This window comes from Neodiprion pinetum, chromosome 5 (genome assembly GCF_021155775.2).
Source record: "Neodiprion pinetum isolate iyNeoPine1 chromosome 5, iyNeoPine1.2, whole genome shotgun sequence".
Taxonomy (NCBI): Eukaryota; Metazoa; Arthropoda; class Insecta; order Hymenoptera; family Diprionidae; genus Neodiprion; species Neodiprion pinetum.
In genome coordinates, this window is record NC_060236.1 from 14,410,010 (window position 1) to 14,433,288 (window position 23,279).

The 23,279-nt window shown below is 38.3% G+C and overlaps 1 protein-coding gene across 1 annotated transcript; it reads left to right on the forward strand.

Annotated features, from left to right (window-relative positions):
* Positions 1–861: 861 nt before the first annotated feature.
* LOC124218495 (uncharacterized) lies at positions 862–2,193 on the forward strand. Its single transcript, XM_046625015.1, has one exon. The coding sequence runs from the start codon at positions 862–864 to the stop codon at positions 2,191–2,193; it is 1,332 nt and encodes a 443-aa protein (XP_046480971.1).
* Positions 2,194–23,279: the final 21,086 nt, after the last annotated feature.

The window sequence follows — 23,279 nt, forward strand, 5'->3', positions numbered from 1 at the left end:
GGATGGGGAAAAATATGACAGTGGCGTAAAAGTGAGTAAGCGTGCCAAGGGTGTGAAAAATTCACCGATATATAGCATCACGTTTGATGATTATAAGCGTTGTCTGATGGCTTACCAAGAGTTGACTCTTCCACAGTGTTTAATACACAGCAAAAAACACGAAGTAAGCACGATCGTACAAAAAAAGCTGACTCTGAGTTGGCACGATGACAAAAGGCAATTGATACCCGGACAGACCGACACCGTACCTTGGAGGGTTTGTCCCAGCCCCCCAATAGCTATAGGATAAAACTGTAGACGTAGAATTGATGTAAATATTTGATGATTAAAGTTATTCTTGGATATGAAGGTCACAAAACAAAACACTTTTTATCGTGTTAACGTTTCGGCCCTGGTGGGGGCCCTCCTCAGAACAATTTTATTTAAATATCTGTCACGAACAAAATAAAAAATGATATACAAATAGGTTTGACAAAGTAAGACATATTGATGTAAGTAATATGCAAGGTGTTGAAGCAAATATAAAAGAGAGATTACCTCATATGCGATAACACTTCCAATTACATAAATGCGTGTTGATGATTGAAGAATAAATAGAACAAAAAGGCACAGCCGTTATGGTTGAGTCAAAGCACATGAGCACAGTGGAACGTCTAGTGTGTAGTGGGAAGAGGTCGATCTCAAAAGTTATCAGAGCAACGCAGAGTCAACGGGTTAAACGGAAAACAAAATTTTTTTGTGTTAAGAAGATAAAATCGAGAGCAAGCTCAGTCGGTAATGGACAAATTACGATGGTCGTATCACAGAGGTGTAAATATTGCTTAGGTGTTCTATGTCTTGTTTACGGTTGACAGAATTAGGATGTGCTACAATATTGCACATTTCCAACAGAAGCCTATTATAATACAAAGGTTCAACATCATTATTAGGGACCTTCGTCTTCCAGCTGATTATATTTTAGTCTCACTGGATGTTATATCCTTATTCACTAATGTACCACAAGATCTGGCAATCAACGCTGTCAAACAGCGCTGGCATCAGCTGGTGGACAAAATTCCGGTCCCACGTAATGAACTCTTAAAAGCATTACAAATATGTTTTAAGGCTGCCATATTTAAATTTAACCACAACATATATGCCCAAACGTTTGGCTTACCTATGGGCTCACCGCTCTCTCCAATTTTGTCTGATTTGGTTTTGGATGACCTTGAACAACACTGTCTTAATAAACTAGACTTCAAGCCTTCATTCTTTTTCAGATACGTAGACGACATAATTACAGCTGTCCCTTCGCATAAAGTCGCAGAAATGCTTTCAGTTTTCAAAAGTTTCCATCCGAGACTACAATTTACGTCCGAATTAGAGTCTAATCACCAAATCAGCTTTTTAGATGTCCTGATTATCAATGACAATCAGCTCATTAAAACTGATTGGTTCCACAAGGCTACTTGGTCACAAAGGTATTTAAATTACCATTCTCACCATCCCAAATCATACAAAATTGGAACGATCAATTGCTTAGTTGACAGAGCGATTCGACTCTCAAGCATGGAATTTCACAATAAAAATTTGTCCTTGATTCAGCAGGTACTATTTAAGAACGACTATCCATCTCGCCTGCTTAACAAACATATAAAGTTCAAATATGATTCCATCTTGGCATCTACTAGCCCTAACAACAATCTCGATACAACTACTACACAGACCATTCAAAAAAACTATATTTCCATCCCTTATGTAGCGGGTTTGTTTGAGTCTCTTAATAGAACATTCTCTAAATACAAAATTCAATTTGTGGGTAAATGCGCACATGATATATCCTCGATGTTTGATTCGGGTAAAGACCCCCTACCCCTGGTCAATCGCTCGGGTGTAGTTTACAAAATACCTTGCAATCATTGCAACAAGGCTTACATAGGCCAAACTAGTAGACAACTACACACCAGGATAACCGAACATAGACGCAATATCCACGAACATGAAGATAATTATACCGCATTGACGAGACATGCCATCGATTTCGACCACTCTTTTAACTATTCTCAAGCTAGTATTATTGATGTTGAACCTTTGTATTATAATAGGCTTCTGTTGGAAATGTGCAATATTGTAGCACATCCTAATTCTGTCAACCGTAAACAAGACATAGAACACCTAAGCAATATTTACACCTCTGTGATACGACCATCGTAATTTGTCCATTACCGACTGAGCTTGCTCTCGATTTTATCTTCTTAACACAAAAAAAATTTTGTTTTCCGTTTAACCCGTTGACTCTGCGTTGCTCTGATAACTTTTGAGATCGACCTCTTCCCACTACACACTAGACGTTCCACTGTGCTCATGTGCTTTGACTCAACCATAACGGCTGTGTATTTTAATTCTTTTAACAAACCAACTATAATTATGAATTCGTGGGAGTTACGCGTCGCTAACGTAGTGTGTTTCGTATTTTGTCGTTTTTGCCTTTTTGTTCTATTTATTCTTCAATCATCAACACGCATTTATGTAATTGGAAGTGTTATCGCATATGAGGTAATCTCTCTTTTATATTTGCTTCAACACCTTGCATATTATTTACATCAATATGTCTTACTTTGTCAAACCTATTTGTATATCATTTTTTATTTTGTTCGTGACAGATATTTAAATAAAATTGTTCTGAGGAGGGCCCCCACCAGGGCCGAAACGTTGACACGATAAAAAGTGTTTTGTTTTGTGACCTTCATATCCAAGAATAACTTTAATCAACAAATCTCCAAGGTCAAGATAAATCTTCTTCATCGTAAATATTTGATGTTTGACGCCTCGGACGATCCACCATCGGGCGGAAACGTTTCACGATCAATACGATATTCAATGGATTTACAAATGTGAATTCACATACTCAACAATTATTCATTTATTATTATTAATATATCGAGCAATCATTTATATTTATTTGTCTTCCACGAGAAAAGTTTTCAGAAAATGAAAAAAGGTGTTACGGCGTAGAATGCGTAGGCTCCGATGAGCGGTAATCGGAGCTTACTCCACACCCAGCCAAGGTGTTATTTGGCTATTGTAGGGTCCGTTCACGTCGACTATGCACTCGCGTGCTACTACTCCCAATGCAGGAAGTGAATGGAATAGAAAGGGATCGGTATTAAGGGAAGGTAAACGATTTAAAGTATATAATTGTTTATTTGTCGTCAATGCAACGGAGTCGGTCAAGGGAAAAAGGTATGGTCTTGGTTTAGAGGGATAGGTGTCTTGCTTGAGCGCTGGGATGGATCTGCCTGGTTTCGCGGGATGTAGGAAGCAAGCTAGCCGCGAGTTACAGAAGAATCTGCTGACTTGCGAACGATAAGAGTAGACTACAGAGCGTAAGGTAACTAAGAGCGTGAGAAAGGAATATGAAGTCTGGAGGACGTAACACGTAAACCCCTTGGGGAAGAACATTCGGTGAGGGTACGGAATAGCATGTTCGGAAGGAAGCGGAATGCTATGAAACGTAGTGACTCACTCGCAGAATATTACAAAGAAAGGTCTCAAAATCTAGCGCCTAGATATTAGTGCGCGGTCAAGTGGGTTCCCACACAGCAAAAATTCGTCCAAAGTACGTCTTTCGGACATTCCGACAATTGTCTCGTGATAGTATTGGGATCGTCCCATGGGACTCCCATACGCTCTTAAATGTCCGCTACGCTTACCGGAATGGGACAGTCTCACTGACGTCATTTTGACATCCGAAGGTTTGCTTATATGCCATATCCCCAGGACGTTTCTTGGACTGCTAACACAGTAGAGTGGAGATATCGATAAGACATTATCGAGACTGCATTAAGACGACCCTAAGATATTGTTAAGACTATATAAAGTTGGTATTGACACGATGTTCAGACTGGATAGAGACGTCCATGGAATATCATTGAGACTACAAAAAGATGCTCACGGATTAGATATTTAGACTGGACGAGACGTCCATTGGACTTAATCCGGATTGTATTAAGACGTCCATGGAACATCATCGATACTGTAAAAAGACGCTTACAGGATAAATATTTAGACTGGATAGAGACGGCCATGGGACTTGATTCAGACTGTACAAAGACGTCTATGGAACATCATTTAGACTACAAAAAGACGCTAAGGGGACAGATATCTAGACTGGATAGAGACGTCCATAGGATTTAATCTAGACTGTATTAAGACGTCCATGGAATATTACCCGAGCTGCATAAAGATGTTCGCGGGATACTATCCAAACTGTATCAAGACACCGATGGGAAGTTAATCAAATTGTGTTAAGACGTCAATAGGACCCATGGAATAGAACGAAAAAGGGGGGTTCTAATATGTACGTATTTCAGCGGTATACTGTCACAAGTATTCACCTAATCTATATAAAAAAATTTTATGTAGACTCCTCGGAATTGCGTATATGTGTACTCAATCTGAAGCCCAGTTATTCAAAATTGAATAACGCACAATAATAGCCGACGAGAAATACGGATAATGCTCGGGTGGACTCAACTTGTATACCAATAAGATACACAATCAAAGCAATATGAAGGTGAGAAGTATACGCACGAGACCCTCCTAAACAAACGATATTGGATTTCAGAATTGATGAAGTACACAAAAGTATATTATTGAAAAACATATAATTCGTATATTGCACATACATAGGACAATTACACTCTCGGTCTTTGCCCGACAGGATTCGTACTTAATGTCAACTTATAATATTAGATATACAGGGTGTCCCTAAATTGCCTCCCACGGACTAGCCAGTATGATACCTCGTTGAAATCCAACCGAGAATTCATTTTCCGGAAGCTCGTTCGACGCATGGTTTTTGAATTATAAGCGATAGCGCTAGGCCAATCAGAGTGCACCATTTCATCTAGATTTGCCGCCACGGAAATTGCTGTTTTGTTCGACTGGGTGAATTATTATTATTCGTTTACGAATTAAATATCGGCACCTCCCCTCTCTCCCTGTTGTACCCCTTCTCGTGCGCTGACCTCGGTATTGTTGCCGCGGCACACGCTGCCGGCCGCACATCCATGGGCGGCACACTTGTGTGTGTAAACAGAAGCGCATCCTCAAGCATAATGGGTACAGCAGCGAGAGAGGGGAGGTGTCGATATTTAATTCGTAAACGAATAATAATAATTCACCCAGACGAACAAAACAGCAATTTCCGTGGCGGCAAATTCACATGACATGGTGCACTCTGATTGGCCTAGCGCTATCGCTTATAATTCAAAAACTATGCGTCGGACGAGCTTCAGAAAAAGAAATTCTCGGTTGGATTTTAACGAGGTATCATGCTGGCTAGTCCGTGGGAGGCAATTTAGGGACACCCTGTATATATTATATACTTATTGATAGTATAGATTCGCTCTAGGCGGCTCGCTTTAACGTCGTAATTATTTTGTGAAACTGTGTCCGGTGTCGTCATTGTCAGGGTTTCCGCTTCGAATTCCATTTGTAAGTAAAAGTCTATCACGCATGTAAATGGTATCAATAATTCAATATTTTACTTCCTAATAAAATCGAACATACAAATTCTTCGATATATGTATAGATTGCACAACCGACGCAGTTCGTAATTATTTTCAAGTAATCATCGCGGATCAGTCAGTGTAGAAAGCATGAAATTTTTGCTCTGGTAAACCTGAAAATGATGGAAAAGTCAAAATTAAAATATGCAAAATCATAATATATGAAAAGACTGCATGAAAAACATCCTCTCGGTTAACGTGTGATATAACACGATATGTAAGCCTGTACCGAGTTGGTAATGAAAACCAGATCTTGGCTCACACATACATACCCAATACGCGTACCGTGAACGCAATATAATGCGAAACTTGAACGGCAACGCCGGCCTGGGTTGTGGGACTCCCTGAAAGGCGATTAGAAATTAACATCTTGCGGATCCACGGAACAGTCATAAAGTCGGTCGGCGAATTGGACTCGCTCGGCGTATCTCTCAAAAAATATACACAGCAATGGGGGTTGGATGGTGGGTGGAGTACAAACGTGTAAGACCCGGGGCGCACAATACTGTCGAGCATCTATAACTACTATGGCACGGTGTATTCTTCCCTACCTGGAAGATAGTAGGGGGATGGCGCCTTTATCTCTCAAAACACTGGATACAACAATGCCGCCTATTGTCAAACCTGGCCATTAAAATCCGGGGACACCCTTACGGCTTCCTTGCCCCCTCCTTCCCCTTCTGCCTGTACTTCTTCGGGCTCGGAACCACCCACCAACTCTCGATGCATTACGTCTTCTCCTCCTCCCTCCTTCGTTATTACCGGGGTATAGCCTATAAGCGTAGAAAGGGTTATGTACACAACCGTACACTCGAAGTGATAATAATTCTCAGCTAATAACCCTACCGAAGCATATTCTTTATTACTGCCGGAGTTTATTACCAATTTAACAACTTCGTTATCACCTATAGACGTTGCGTATTTATTTCGGTTGAACATTTATTTGCCTGTTTCACACAAAAGATGAAGAAAAATGTTATCACGTCGGGTGGAATCGAGTAATCACCATTTATGTACATTGTACATGCTTGTAGTTCCGACTATTCCGCCGTTGATCGTTCGGAAAATCATCAAAATTTGGCAAGGTCCACATGCGGAATTCTTGAAAGCGTCCCTTCATTTCGAATCGGTAAGAATTTTTGAAGACGCATCGAACGTTGCGGGAAATCAAGGAAGTGCGAAATATAGATAGTATGATGAGTATACATAACCGTTTCGCTAAACCATCCCATTTAGAATGAATTTATACATACGTTTCTTGAATAAAAAAAAAACTTATGGAAAAAATAAAATAATTTTGTTTGTGCTGTCGCAATAAACTGAAAACGAAATTGCCGTCTTTGGAACAAAATATCGGAGCAAAATTTAACCATTGCAATCTTCTAAACTTAATAATACTCAAACTTACATAGGAAGAAAACCCAACAAATGAAATTCACAAAAAGCTTCAACAGGCGAATAATACTACCGTTGAGAAACAAAAAATAAATCTTTATGCTGATAGCTTATTTGTTAGAGAGGTAAAAAATAATGAATAAAAAAGAAAATAATTTTGTTTGTGCGGTCACAATAAAACGTAAAAATTAATGAACACGTGCTACGAATTATGACTCTACACCTTAGATTTCTCAGTGGAATTGATGTCTTTGGAAGGAAATATTGCAGCAGTATTTTACTATTGCAATCTTATAAACGTATTAATATACTCACATAGGAAGAAAACCCAACAAATCAAATTAAGAAAAAAACGTTTAACAGTCGAACATTACTGTTGCGAAACAAAAAACAAATCTTATGCTGATAGCACACTTGTTAAAAAAAATCACAATATTTTAACGAAATACGGTCTTTTATAGAGCTGCAGTTCTATAAATTACGTTATAATTACATTAATTCGACAATTATATAGACTATCATGATACGCTATATCTATCATGATAGACTATATAATTGTCGAATCAGTCTATCTTTTCTACTCACACTCATTCTACTATGTAGGTGTGGTTAAGGAGAAATTCTTAGGATTCGCTTACATATTGGCATCGACTATTTCGTCCTCGTTATCATTTGCCACGTTCTTATCAGTCCAGTCTTTGACAGCCACGGAATTTTCAACCACTTCATTGCCAACAACATTTTGATTAACTTGTTGTTTTCCTTTGTTGTTGATCCTGTTGTTGTTATGACCTTCATCATGATCGGTCACGGTTTCCACATTATTTACAGTGTTCGTTGTTTTACTTTTTCTGAAAAATATTTGTGTGCAAAAACCATTGAGAGGATTCCGTAGTATGGTAATAATGAGTTCAATGTGGCTTTTCTATGCACACACACACACATATATGTATACGAGGCATTCCAAATAAAATACCTCATATAGATATGAGAAATTCTTCGTTAATTAAGCCACGTTTCTGAACCCTCTCGCAGATAGTTTTTATAATTGGGCAAATTTTAGTACTACTTGAAAGTACTCTGTGAATTTTTTCAGATTTTTTGAGCCTCAAATTTAGGAGACCTGTATTTTTTTGTTTTTTCTATGGCGGGAAAAAAATCAGTTCAAAAATAAAAACGTAAGAATAAAATTTTTTCATGAATTATTTGATGCAATATATCTTATATTTGTATCACATTGAATTGCACTGCAAAGGTTCTTTTTAGCTAAAAAAATCGAAACTAATTTTTTGTCATCCAATTATCGGACACCTTCAATTCAGCTGCTAATTGTAGAGGGTATGCAGCAACGTGTTGAGGACTTACGAAAAAATCCATAACGCGGTACTGCGGACTTCACCAAAAAAATATATATATTTGAAAAACGTTTTTAACGTATTACATTGTAAGAACGAAGCATATTATAAGCGATGCTTTTTTGCATTATTTATATACTGGAAAAAGGCAAAATCAATGAAAAAAAGCATCGCTTACAATATATTCCGTTCTTACAATACGCTGCGTTGAAAACTTTTTTTAAATACATGTTTTTCCTTAGCCAGTTTAGCAGTGCCACGTGTGGATTTTTTTATAGGTTCTGAACACGTTGCTGAACTGTCCGACTCATTTTTTTCTAGCCATAGAGAAAACAAAAAAATACAGATCTCCTAAATTTAAGGCTCAAAAATCTGAAAAAATTCACAGAGTACTTTTAAGCAGTATTAGAATTTTCCCAATTATATAAATTATCTGAGAGTGTAAAAAAAAAATCGTAGCTCGGTTGGCGAAGAATGTCTTATATATATTTTTAAATACCATAATTGAATTGCAATAAAATAATTCGAATGCAGCAATTATGTAATGTGTATAGAGTACACTGAAAAAACTTTCTATACTTTGCGTAAAAATCCGTGATATCATGATTTATTTAGAAAAATATGCGGAATGAAACTCACTTTTCTTCTCGTGCGAAACGCGCAGGGGCATGACGCAGCCATGATTTAATGGGGTCACTAATTTCCTTGTTTACAACAAGAGGTTTCGTGAAACGGCAGCGGATGACACCTATATAGATTAAATTCATTTAATCTATAATCTACATTGCCATTAAAAGTACATCGTAATAGTTTACGAATAGAATCACAATAGTATTTTGATATGAATTGAATTTACTTGATACAACATCGCAGATTTTCAATTTTTCAAAAGCTTTTTTCTTATGGGCTCCGTGGAAGCTGTAATTTGCACCCAGTGCGTAGCTCATAATTTCGTGCATCAATTTCGCTACGGTGGTTTTGACATCGCTTTGCACGAAAATAGCCAAATCCTTAATCTGAAAGAATATATATATATTTATTGCCCAAATTACAAGTATTTGAAGAAAAAATATTGTAACTTTTAAACCGCTTAGGAAAAAGTTCTGAGCAAAATCATGGACACTCGTTTCACTTACCTAGTATGAAAACATATGCGAAGATCGGCTAAATCAAAAGAGGTCGCGTTAAAAACTTGGTGATTGGGCATGGGATAACTGATATATATATATTTTTTCAAATCATATATATATAATTGAAAAAATTGATTTGAAATTGATTTGAAAAAATCATATATATATATTTGAAAAAATTGATTTGAAAAAATATGTATATATCAGTTATGCTCAATCACCATGCCCAATCACCAAGTATTTAACGCGACCTCTTTTGATTTAGCCGATCTTCGCATATGTTTTCATACTAGGTAAGTGAAACGAGTGTTCATGATTTTGTTCAGAACTTTTTCCCAAGCTGTTCAAAAGTTACAATATTTTTTCTTCAAATACTTGTAATTTGGGCAATAATGGCTCAAATTTGATTTTTTTTGTATTGACATGTTGGGTTTCTTTTCAAATTTTCAGAAAAAAAATACTTTGTTACGTCCAGCATACCACTTTTCTCTATTTTTCCTACTTGCTAACTCGCCCACAGTTCTTACACTAATCTCATGGCTTCTGTCCTGTCCTCTTATCTCTACGTAGTCTCACGCTATTCACTATCGCGCTTACTCATCAAATTCCATTCCCTACTCCTAGCATTGTCACACCTTTTCTGCACCCGTACGTTTCACGTCTCGAGGGACACTCCTATTCTGACTCTCGACAATTCCACATCTAGACTTCTTATATATCTTTTCGTACCACACAATTCATTCCTACCGGTATCTCAAGTTCTACGCAATAAACATATAATCGACATATCAACATACTCAAGTTTATTCAATCCTCATCCTGATTTCCGGTTGACCTGAAACGTAAAAGCGAAGCCAACCAGGTTACTCCTTCCACTCAGGAGTAAACTCTACTCACGGACGTAACATTGGTGGCAGCGGTGGCCTTCGCTTTCCGGAAATCCAGTGATACAATTTTACGTGTGTGCTACGCATGAAGTGCCATCTGATAGACCGGTTCTGAAGTGTGCAAGCTCAGTGATGTTAATACAAAAGTAAGACCACTGTGTGATAGTGTTGAAGACACTCTGAAAGCCATATTCTCCGTTTAACGCAATCAACGATCTCTGATTCACACGAACGTCACAGACGAATCCGTATCTCCAAATCGATATTGCTGAAAAACTATCTCCTGCTGCTACTACAACGACATCTTCATTCTTCACGACTTCTAGTACAACACAACGCACACCGACGTCATTACCGCCTGCAGACACGAAATCGCTGGACCAACATCCTCACGGAAGAATGCAACATTTTTTTCCATTCCTTCTCTTCATCTTTACTTTGTAAGTCGACAAATCCTAGATTAAAATTTACAACATGGCTACCGAAAGCACTTTTCCGCACCTGCCTCTTAAAGATGCATTGGCTCTGATTCCCACGTTCAATGGCACTAATATGCCCGTATCCGAATTCATAACTAAAGTAGAATGCGCAAAACAAGCTGTCTTAGCCAGAGAACTGAATTTATTCTCCACACTCATTCGCACGAAAATCGAAGGCGACGCGAGTAAATATATAGAGTCAGATAATCCGGATTCTCTTCGAGATTTGCTAGACTGCCTAAAACAGGCCTACGCGTCTAAACAACACCTCCCAGATATCCAGCTAGACCTCGCACAATCGGCACAGAGGCGAAACGAGAGTGTTCTAGATTACGGTGCTAGAATAAAACATCTGTTAAGACAAGCGTGTGAATCAATAGATGCCTCATAATCTATCAGTGATGCTCAAGTGCTAAAGAAAAATATCAAAGAGACCGCAAGACTAAGATTCATCAAAGGATTACTAGACGAATTAGAAATAAGAGTAGCTCATGAGAATCCACAAACCCTACAAATGGCTATAGACACGGCCACCAAGACTGAAAAACTATTATCAGATAGACTTAAACTAGCCTCATACCGTGATACTAACTACGAAACACAAAACCATATAAAATGTAGTATATGTAAATTGACCGATCACATCGATGAATATTGTCCTGAACAACCTTCCGTATTAGTAGTGTGTAGATACTGCAAGAAGGCAGGTCATAGTATAGAAGAGTGCAGAACGAGGCAGCGCAACAACACAACTTGCACGCAGTGTGATGGTAAAGGCCACTCAAACGATAATTGCCGCTCAAATCGTTCCCAATATCCCCTGAATCCAAAATTCCACCAAAATTCAAGAGTTTTCCAAAATAACAGTAATCGTCAACAACAGAACAATCCCAATACCCAATATCGAGCAAGAGACCCGACAAACCAACCTTTAGACCAGACGCGAAATGACAGTCAACGCTCACAACAGTATAACACACCAAATCCTTCACGATCGAACTTCAGGGTTAATTACGTAACACAAGACTACTAGAACAAGAATTGCGATGCAGGCGTCCACCCGGGAGTTTCATACGAAGCAAAGCAACATCGCGAATATTTAGGCAACGCGAGCCATTTAAACGAGTTCAGGGACGGCCGCGCGGACGCATCGACCTCCCTCAAACAGGAGCAGCGTCCAAACCAAACGTCAGCTCCGTACAAATAGAATCTGGCCCTCCACAGATTCGAACACAATGCCCGCAGTCTTTGAATGGGTGCGTGACACTAATAATAGATACTAACGCTAATACTAATTTGTTAAAAATCGATGAAATCGACCCAAGAGTCCACGTCACAAAGACGGACATTAGGCAGATTTCAGGGATAACGGAAGAATCCATCAGAACAATAGGAAGTCTCTACATCGAGTTAGCTAATACACGCCACGAATTCCATCTTGTCGATAACTCCTTCCCTATCATCGAAGACGGTATACTGAGTGCAGACTTTTTACGTTCGGAAAAGGCGACTATCTGTTTCAAAAACATCTACCTTATCTCTCGCGAAACCGGCGTTATTCCCTTTAACAGTCATAGAACCAACACAAAAACACCACCGCGTATCCTCATAACATCTGTCACACAAACACCGAAGGTTCGAATAACCACCGGTGAACTCACACGACAACCCAGCACATTTATAGTTGACACCGGTGCTGATGTAAACATAATTAAACTCGGAGCAATACATCCGCATGTTCCGTGTAAATTACTCGAAGGTCCACGTTACCAGTGCTATACATGAGCCAATAAAAGTAGTAGGAACAACCAGCATTCGAGTTGGTGACAACCTTCATATATTCCATATAGTCGACGATCTGTTCCCGATACAAGAAGACGGAATCTTAGGATCGATATTTTTACGGAACGAAAATGCAACGATATCTTTCGATACAAAAAAAATAATACCGAACAATACTAGCAAACCATTCAAACTCCTAAACGAAGACTACATATTGATACCACCACGAACGGCTCAGGTGATTGCACTAAAAATTTCGAATCCCTCTGTAAAAACGGGATTCATAGAACAGTTGGAAATAGGCGCTAACATATTCCTGGGACAGGCCCTGGTTACCAACCAACAAGGGTTTGCTTACGTTTATGCAATAAATTCCAACGAATCAGCTGTGGAAATAAGAAGACCAGTCGTAACACTAGAAGAAGTCGATGAACTCGCGAGCACCGCCACGCTCAGTGCAAAAACACACCTAACGCATACAAGTACTGCAAGCAGCGGACAGGTCTTACTAGCACAGGTCTTACACGAAAAAAAAAAAGGATCGAGAACCGCGTTCTTCCCACATCCCCAAATTACGATTCGAGACGCCTTGAGATTTTGAAAGAAAACTTACGATTGGACCATTTGAACGACGAAGAAAAACAATTAATAGTTAATCTTGCTATCGAATTCAACCATTTATTTTTCCTCCCAGGTGACACCCTGAGACATACAAACTTAGTCAGCCATACGATCCCTACTACCAATGACGCACCAATTCATACCAAACAATACAGACACCAAGGCTTGATAGGCTACTACCGAAGATTCATTCCTAACCTTTCAAAAATTGCTAGACCTATTAATAATTTGCTAAAGAAGAATAGCCCTTTCCTATGGACAGCAGAACATGAATTTGCGTTCGAAACACTACGCGATAGTCTGTGTCGAGAACCGATACTGCAGTATCCAGACTTCGAAAAACCCTTCGTCCTAACAACCGACGCTTCAAAGTATGCAATAGGAGCAATACTTAGTCAAGACAAAGATGGCGAGGATTTACCAATCGCGTATGCATCGAGGGTGTTACAAAAGGCCAAAATCAATTACTCGGTGTCCGAAAAAAAATTCTTAGCAGTCGTTTATGCCGTCAAACATTTCGTCCTTATCTTTACGGTAGAACCTTCACCCTGGTAACAGACCACGAACCACTGAAGTGGATCAAAAACGTACGGGACCCGACTTCTCGTTTAATGCACTGGAGACTGAAGTTGGAAGAATATTCGTACGTCACAAAACATAAAAAAGGAATAGCGAACTCCAACGCAGACGCGCTTTCCAGAAATCCACCTGTAGACTCTTTCCGAATTCTACCTATTACCTCAAAACGGCCACGACCCGATACAGAATGCTCATCTACTGACGCCCACAAGCGCGCCAAAGTAGCTTACCAATACCCAACACGTGCTCGCGAACCAGATACGCTGTCTTCGTCTACCAGCGCTCACAAACTCACCAAAATAGCTCACCAACATCCAATACGTGCTCGTGAACCAGATACGCTATCTTCATCTACCGGCGCTCACAAGCGAATGAAACATGTAGACCAGCATCCAATACGAGCGCATGGATCTGCACATGAATCCACCAGCCCTTCCCCACGAAGACGAAACAAAGCATTACAAGACACTTTGACTTCCACTGTTACCTCTGACTCAAGTGCCAGTATGACTGACAATAGCAGCGCAACGGAGGCACCGATCGTAGTCGATAAAACGATCAAGCAAACTACGGAACGAGTTCAACCACTCACCTCATCTAAATCAAACCAAAACTCCGGTAAGCCCCAGGGTCGTAGTGTTAAAATACGTGAAGAACAGTCCGACACACTGAATAAGCCGACACCCGAAGCCACTACCAGTAAAGCACGAAATGACGCCCCTCGATTCACGGAATTCGTAACAGATCTTAACCACCTACCATTAACGCATAGTAAATTTATTCAAGAGATACGCGCCAATCTCCTCGACAGACAAGATAACCTAGCCTACTGCATCTCGGCAGACTGCAAGACATCACGAGGAGTCGCGGGACAACTAATCAAAAGGAAAATAATCACCCAAGATGAACTACAACAACTAGATCCTGAAGTAACGAACGTATTGACACTGCCACATGGTAACCGCCTCATTTACAATCTAGTAACCAAAAAATACCACTACCAGAAACCAACTGAAGAAACACTGTTCAACGCCCTAGTAAATCTAAAGAATTGCTCAGAACAAGACAAAATCAAATCGCTCTCCATTCAAAGACTAGGCTGCGGCTTAGATAAGTTAGACTGGAACCCTGTTAATCGGATGATCCATTACATATTCAAAGACTCCGACATAACGATCACCATTTGTAATTATCAAAACCCGACTTATGACTCGACATCTTCTGAATCTGAAGCAGACGCATCAACACCCAGAATCCCTGCTCCCCCTTTAACTCGTCGGCCAATGCGTCGGACCGGCACTAGGTCAGCTCCAAGACATGCTCCGGTTTCTACTCCCTCGCGCTACCCAACTGATATCTCGGAGAGTGACTCCGTGACACATGATCCGGAGTCAGCTGTTGAAGACACGGATAGCGATGCCTCCGTTGTACCTACGGCAACGCTACCACCTTTAGGCTCACAACGTCGCGACAATCCCGAAAAGTGAAAACCGGACCGCCCCCATATTGACAATGACAACTTCTGTTGCCTAGATTACTTCATACAAATCAAAACGACATATTACCAACACCCAACGTAACCGAAACAAATGACGGACTTCTCATGTTGTGCGACAATTACGCTCATTTCGTATCAGCTAATTGTGGTTGGACAGAAGGACTAGAAAAACAGTTGATAGACGGAAATCTAATAAGCATGGAATCCTTCCAAAACCAGAATCCAGAAATATCCGACGTAATTAAAACTCGGTTGAAAAACAACAAATACATATTTACCCTCGTAGTGAAACCACGTCAATCAGACCCGGGCAGACTTGACGACATTTTCTACACGTTAGTTAACTTGAGGATTATTTTGTCCGGACTAGACATTCGGTCCATATCATTCCCCATGTCAGGACCAGGAGTTGATGATATTCTACGATCTATCTTTAAAAAACTCATTTATGACATTTTTGCGGATTCAGACATTTGAGTAGAAATACTACAATCATACCAGATGAACAATTACGCGAAGACATGATCAAAGAGTACCACGAGTCACTGATCGGAGGACACCAAGGCGTTACAAAAATTTTCAATAAAATAAGAGAAAAATATTTTTGGCCAAATATGAAAAAGCAAATTCAAAATATCATCAGATCTTGTGGCAGTTGCCAGAGAAAAAAACTAGTTAGGATCAAAACAAAATTACCCATGGCAATCACTGACACGCCCGCAGAGGCCTTTGACAAAGTAGCCCTTGATTTACTTGGTCCACTTCCTGTTACGAAATCGAATAACCGCTACCTTTTGACGATCCAGTGCAATCTGACCAAGTTCTTAGACGCCATTCCAATTCCCGATGCTACAGCAAAGACGATAGGGACAGTATTCGCTAAAGAATACATCACGCGCTATGGATCTCCGCGAACTATACTCACTGACCAGGGACGAAACTTCATGAGTACCGCTTTCAAAAAAATATGCAGGCTCTTCAAAATTAAACAACTACGAACAACCGCCTATAGACCGCAATCAAACGGCTCATTAGAAAGAAGTCACCTTGTAATTACCGAATACATCAAACATTACACCAACGAAGGTAAAGATTGGGATGAATTCATACGTTTCGCCATTTTCTGCTATAATACAGCGAAACACGACAGTACACATTATTCACCTCACCAGCTGATCTTCGGCTCGGAAGCTAAACTACCGACAGATGCGATACTAAGCAACATATCCACGCATACATACGATACATTCCTCCTCGATCTAATAGCGAATCTCACAGACATCCGTAAACGCGCCGCGTTGAACCTGAAACAAGCTAAACAGAAAAGTAAAGAACACTACGACAGAACGATTAACCCACAACGATTTGAAGTAGGACAAACTGTCTACCTATTAAACGAAACAAGGTCAAAATTCCAAGATCATTATAAAGGCCCGTATGTAATCAAACGAATAATAGATGACGTTAACGCCGAAATATACCTCACGCTAAACAAAACAAAAATAGTTCATTTCAATAAACTGAAAATCGCACATACATAGTAAAATCTCACATTAACCCCTTGAATAGCAAACACAGTACAACCAACAAACAGGGTATGACAATCCAATCGAGCTAAATATTATCCACCCATCTACTTCTTCTGTCCATTCCCAACGAAGTAGAAACCCATGATGCAGTTCCTTACACACCACGTCCGCTTCTTTTAAACCCACCAGTACTTAAAACCTTACGAAAACCTTATTACAAATAGGCAACTACTATATTGCTACCAAGATCTGCTGTTGCGCTGTCAAACAGACATAAGTAAAATAAATGCTTGTGTACACTACTGCATTAAAATGATTGTAATGACGATCTTATACCCTTAGTTTACAATTAACCCAAAATATATCTACACTCATAACCGATATCATTTTACGAATAGGTCAAACTCTGTATCTCGACATATCAAAAAAAAAAAAAAAATGGTATTACTTAGTACCCAGCGAATCAAAGAAATGATTGTTGTTCAATCTTAAGTGTACTAACCCGCTTCCATGCGCATTAACCCTAGGCGCCTAGCTTTAAACAACATTATGTAACCATAGTATTATAACTATATGCCTTACGCTCATACGCAATCCAGAATATGAACCATACTATCTCAAACATAAACTTACTATTACAAACATTTATCCTCAAATATCCAACTAATGTTGCTAAACGCATCAGTCAATATTCATTCTACATTCATACTGCGACTACATACTTGTAAACACACACCAATTATCACTTTCATATATACGGACAACATATTATATTCAGATTATGAATACCATACACTACCTATAATAAGAAAAATTGTAAAACTAATTTTAAGCACATACTTTGAAATCATGTTTCACTACTGTATATGACATTTCCACCTTCTTGCTTTCCATATTCGGGACCATATCTACCGCTATGCTCCCTCTGACGGAGGGGGGGGGGGGGGGTGTTACGTCCAGCATACCACTTCTCTCTATTTTTCCTACTCGCTAACTCTCCCACAGTTCTTACATTAGTCTCATGGTCTCTGTCCTGTCCTCTTATCTCTACGTAGTCTCACGCTATTCACTATCGCGCTTACTCATCAAATTCCATTCCCTACTTCTAGCATTGTCACACCTTTTCTGCACCCGTACGTTTCACGTCTCGAGGGACACTCCTATTCTGACTCTCGACAATTCCACATCTAGACTTCTTATATATCTTTTCGTACCACACAATTCATTCCTACCGGTAACTCAAGTTCTACGCAATAAACATATAATCGACATATCAACATACTCAAGTTTATTCAATCCTCATCCTGATTTCCGGTTGACCTGAAACGTAAAAGCGAAGCCAACCAAGTTACTCCTTTCGCTCAGGAGTAAACTCTACTCACGGACGTAACAACTTAAAAAAATGTAAGAACTGTCGTTGATCTCAATTTTGCATTTTTGTACTTTACGATTGTTGTTTGAAGTGTTAGTTATTTTTTATTCTTTTTGAAAAATTCATATGTTAGAGAACACTTAATTTTAAATACGTATTGCGTGTAAGTTTTGTTATGGTGATCTGTCTCGTTCTAGTTTTTTTTAAAATTACGAATGTTTCAAAAATATATATATACATATATCATTTAACATCCCATGGCATTTGGTAATTCATCGAAAAAATTTTTTTGCAATGATTTTATTCTAAAAAAATGTTTTTTGGATACATTATTAAATGCTATGGGCTTTGAAAAAAAAAATTTTTTTTTTTGAAAGATTCTAAATAAAAAAAAAACTATAACGAGATGGAATATCGTAAAGAAACTTACACGCAATACGTAGAATTAGGTGTTCTCTTACATTTAACTTGAAAAAAAGACTATAACACTTTAAAAAACAATCGCAAAGCACAAAAATGTAAGAATTGAGGTCAACAACACTTCTTATAATGTTTTAGTATTTTTTCTTTATTTGAAAAAAAATCAACATTTCAACAAAAACAAAATCAAATTTCAGCCATTAATGCCCAAATTATGAGTATATAAAGAAAATCATCAATACTTCTTTTAGTTAGTACAAAAACATATGTGAAGCTAAATCAAAAGGGGTCGCGTTAAAACCTCGGTGATTTGGCATGGTATACCTCATATATATATGAGGTATTCCACGCCAAATCTGCCACTTCCGAACCTTATTATTCTTTTTTTGGCTCAATATTTGTTAAGTTGTTATACCCATTGAAAGAACCGCTGTATTTTTTCAAAATTTTTTGTCCATCCACTCATGAGATGTGATTTTTTTTCATTTGTTTATAACATGCCAAAAAATAGACCAAATTAAACTTCCTTTTCCTTTGAATGGTTAATTTTTTACCGTACTTTTCAAATGCGATAGTAAAAAAGTGATTAATTATTTTAAAATATAATTTTTTTTCTATTTGAATTACGAAAAAAATAGAAGGAACAGCATAACCGGGGTGAAACTAGTTTGAAAAATCGTTAATATGGCCAAAAAAATCACAACTCATGAGTGGATGGACGAAAAATTCTGAAAAAAATACAGAGGTTCTTTTAATAGATATAACAACTGGAAAAATATTGAGCCAAAAATAGAAAAATAAGGTTCGGATGTGGTTGATTTGGCGTGGAATACTTTAAATAGAAATTTACTAAGTGAACTGCCGATTGAAATATTTATTTTCAGAATATTTTGACAGCAAAAAATATCTGAAAATGTGCAGAAAGAACACATCCAAATTACATATACAAAATTAACAGCAATATAACAAATATTGTTACTCTCACCATAGTATTCTTGTAATTTGCGTCAGTCGATAGATGTTGTTCGACTTCCGCCAAATCAGCTTCTTTCTTCAAAGGAAAAGCTTTCAGAATTTGACTCTCCGTTTTATCAATTTCTTCATCGGTAGTCTTCGCTGCCACCATTAGTCCAATATTCCGAACCTCGACTGCTAGAGCATCTATTTTCATATCGAACTTAGCCAGTGCTATCAGGATTGTTTTAATCCAATATATGAAAATGATGAGAATATAGCGTAAAATGGGCAATACACTATTATTATAAATCTTTACAATTTTTTTAATTGACTTGCTACGTACCATTAAGCTTTTCAAGCGTTAAATTCGATTGTACGGTTCCCTCAATGACGGACGGTTTGTTTATAGAAGAAATTGGATCCTTTGTATTTGACCGTACGCTAGTTTTCGATGCACTTTTTTTTTTATCGTTTCGATATCCGAATCTTCATTACCACTGGAGAAGCATGCTGCACCCTCGATGTCAATCGGTGGAAATGGTCTAATGATAGCAGACGACTCAGTCGATTTTTTTGATCCAATATTATCACGCTCCGAATCAGTGTTAATATCAGACATTACCAAAGCCTCTGTACATTTAGTTTGTCCACGCTTAAATGTTTCTGAAAAAGATAACGAGTATATTTTGGAATTAATTGTTTTGAAAAAAAAAAAATAATAATAATAATGACTAGTGACTTGTACAATCATAATGACTTCTACATATTGGTTTGTACAATCGTTTTTTACATATGCATTGGCATACAAGCATGAAATTTAATTTAAAATTGGTTGAACGTACTTGTCGAAGCCAATATTTTTATGATATCGTGCTGAGGCCAGTTTTCGCTAACGTCCTCTTGATTCTCAACAGCCTTCAATAATCTTGATTCGTTTCTATATGGAGGCCAGTAACAATGTGTTTTCCGAGGTGTCATCCATTTTTCCGCAGCAAGACTAACGCCATCTTTGAATTCAATAACCGCATATCGATTAGATGCCATCTTTGAGAGACCTAAAAATTTAAGATTTCAGTATTACCGATGAATGTCAAGATGGACGATGTGTACTCATTGCTTAACTGTATGATTCCAATTCACCTACATCTGAACTTTATCCCACGACTAACTAATGCAATGGACTTCTGGTTCTCAAGTGTTTTTAATGCAAAATATTTAGTACATAATAGCGACGAAAGACGATATAACACAAACCCCAATACACTTGATTAAACTGAATTATTATCATGGAGAAATGGGAAAACAACGAATGTTGATTTGTGTGGGAGCTTTACACACTTTTTCGCAATATCACTGAGTGGGTGTATGGTCAATCTTTCAATGCGTGTACATTTCACTTTATGTATACCTAGCAATGATGATGGGCATGGAATAGTAAAAAAATCTTCCTTGGTAGTGAGTTGTTTTCCTATTATCACAAATTCTCGAGTTTCGTGACAGAAAGCTATATTCTGAACGTCAATCATATCACCGTTTTTCAGAGCACAGCAACTTTCAGCATTCCCATTAGTTCTAATAGTAAAGTTCGATGATTGAATGACTTTACACTGTGGATTTCTGCAGTTATCAGGTAGTGGGCCTTCTACATGAAGAGAAGTGCCAACAGGTACCAAATTATTGTTCATATCTTGAGTGTACTTTGAACATGCAGTTTTCATTTTTTGAATTTCGCCACAGCGCCGAGCGATTTGTTGCAATGGTTTTTCTGATTTGCGCATGATCGGTTTCAATGTTTGCATAAAATTTTCGAATTTAAAGGCACTAAACTTCTCAATAGATCCGTGTAACTTCGCATCTTCTACGAGGTGGATAATGCCATGCACGATGTGCGTCAAGTGATGGACGCCGTATATTTTAGCAAATGACTTAATAAAGTGTTTCGCGAGTTGTGTTGCGTAGTTCAACTTATTTCGATGCTGCTCCACATCGCATAATATTCTTATCAAAACATGGAGCGTCATGAAGTGATTGTACATATCTTTTGGCAAAATCTTTCTCAAAACGATTGGCCCCGTATATAAAAGAAATTGTCGAAACTCGCTAGCTTTCCATTCCTTCAAAAACTCCAACGACTGTGGTCTTCGACCAAAATCTTGTGGAATAAATGACCTCATATCATTTATAAGCCGTTTCGATATTTTTAGAATTTGTGAACGACCGAGTCTATAGTTGTTTTCGCCATGAATCCACAACGTTAACATTTTTTTAACAACACCCAGCAGAATTAAATGCATGTAATCTGAAGTTACATTAGATACCAATCCCAATCCCGATATAGAATCGAGACAAGTTCTTCTTTCATGGTACTTCTGATCGCTATAGTTCAAAAAAATCTTCATCTGTTCGCCGTTTAGCATTTAATTTGGGGAAACACCTGCGATTTTTTTTTGTTTTTCCTTTTGTCACACATTTAGTGCAGCTATTAAATCCGTTAAAATTTTTCACGCACAAAATAAATGATTTTGCAGGAGCATCACAAACGATAAAACGAATTGAGAAGTTGTGATTTTTTCCGCCAATCATAATGCCATTGGTGGACCGTTCAAAGTTACGAGTACGGTTTACGGGGATATATTGATTGATGACAAAATCGCTTATAACTTGGCCAGTTTTACGAGTTTCGACTTAAAATATGGCACACATATTCTCAACATCTTGAACAATAAAAAAAATTGGTCGCTGCAAAATTGATTTTTTTGTCAAAAAAAAAAAAAGCAAATCCCCCCTTAAGCCATCCTATATCAATCTCGGGTAGAACAATGTCTTACTAGTACCGCCCGTAGACATCTATAAGAGAGTGCGCTGCAATCGTCTACTCACGGTTACGACAGGATATCCTTAAGCCATATTGTATCAATTTCGGGTCGAACGATATTCCACTAGTACCTCCCACAGACATCTATAAGAAAGTGCGCTGTGATCGTCCAATCACGGTTACGGCAGCACATCCTCAAGCCATCCTACATTAATCTCGGGTAGAACAGTGTCTTACCAGTACCTCCTGCAGACATCTATGAAAGAGTGCGCTGTGATCGTCTACTCACAGTTACGACTGGACATCCTCAAGACGTCCTATATTAATCTCGAGTAGAACAGTGTCTTACTCGTACCTCCCACAGACATCTATAAGAGAGCGCGCTGCGATCATCTACTTACAGTTACGACTGGATATCCTCAAGACGTCCTATATAAATCTCGGGTAGAACAAGGTCTTGCTAGTATATCCCATATATATCCATAAGACGTCTTATCTTGGCAAGACATGAATAGGACTGTATCAGGATGCTCCCGGGATCAATTTTGCTGTGTGGCTTAGTATACATTCGAATAAAAAAAAAACTTTATAAATGACATCTTATCGTACTGAATCACTTACAGAATATTACAAAGAAGCGTCTTAAAATATAGCGCCTAGATGTTAGTGCGCGTTTAAGTGGGTTAGTATACATTTGAATAGAGAAAAAAAAAATTTGTAAATGACATCTTATCGTACTGAATCACTTACAGAATATTACAAAGAAGAGTCTTAAAATTTAGCGCCTAGATGTTAGTGCGCGTTTAAGTGGGTTAGTATACATTTGAACAAGATTTTCTAGATGACATCTTATAAATGTGGTGGTATATGTGATAGATATTGTATATATGATAGATATTGTGTATATT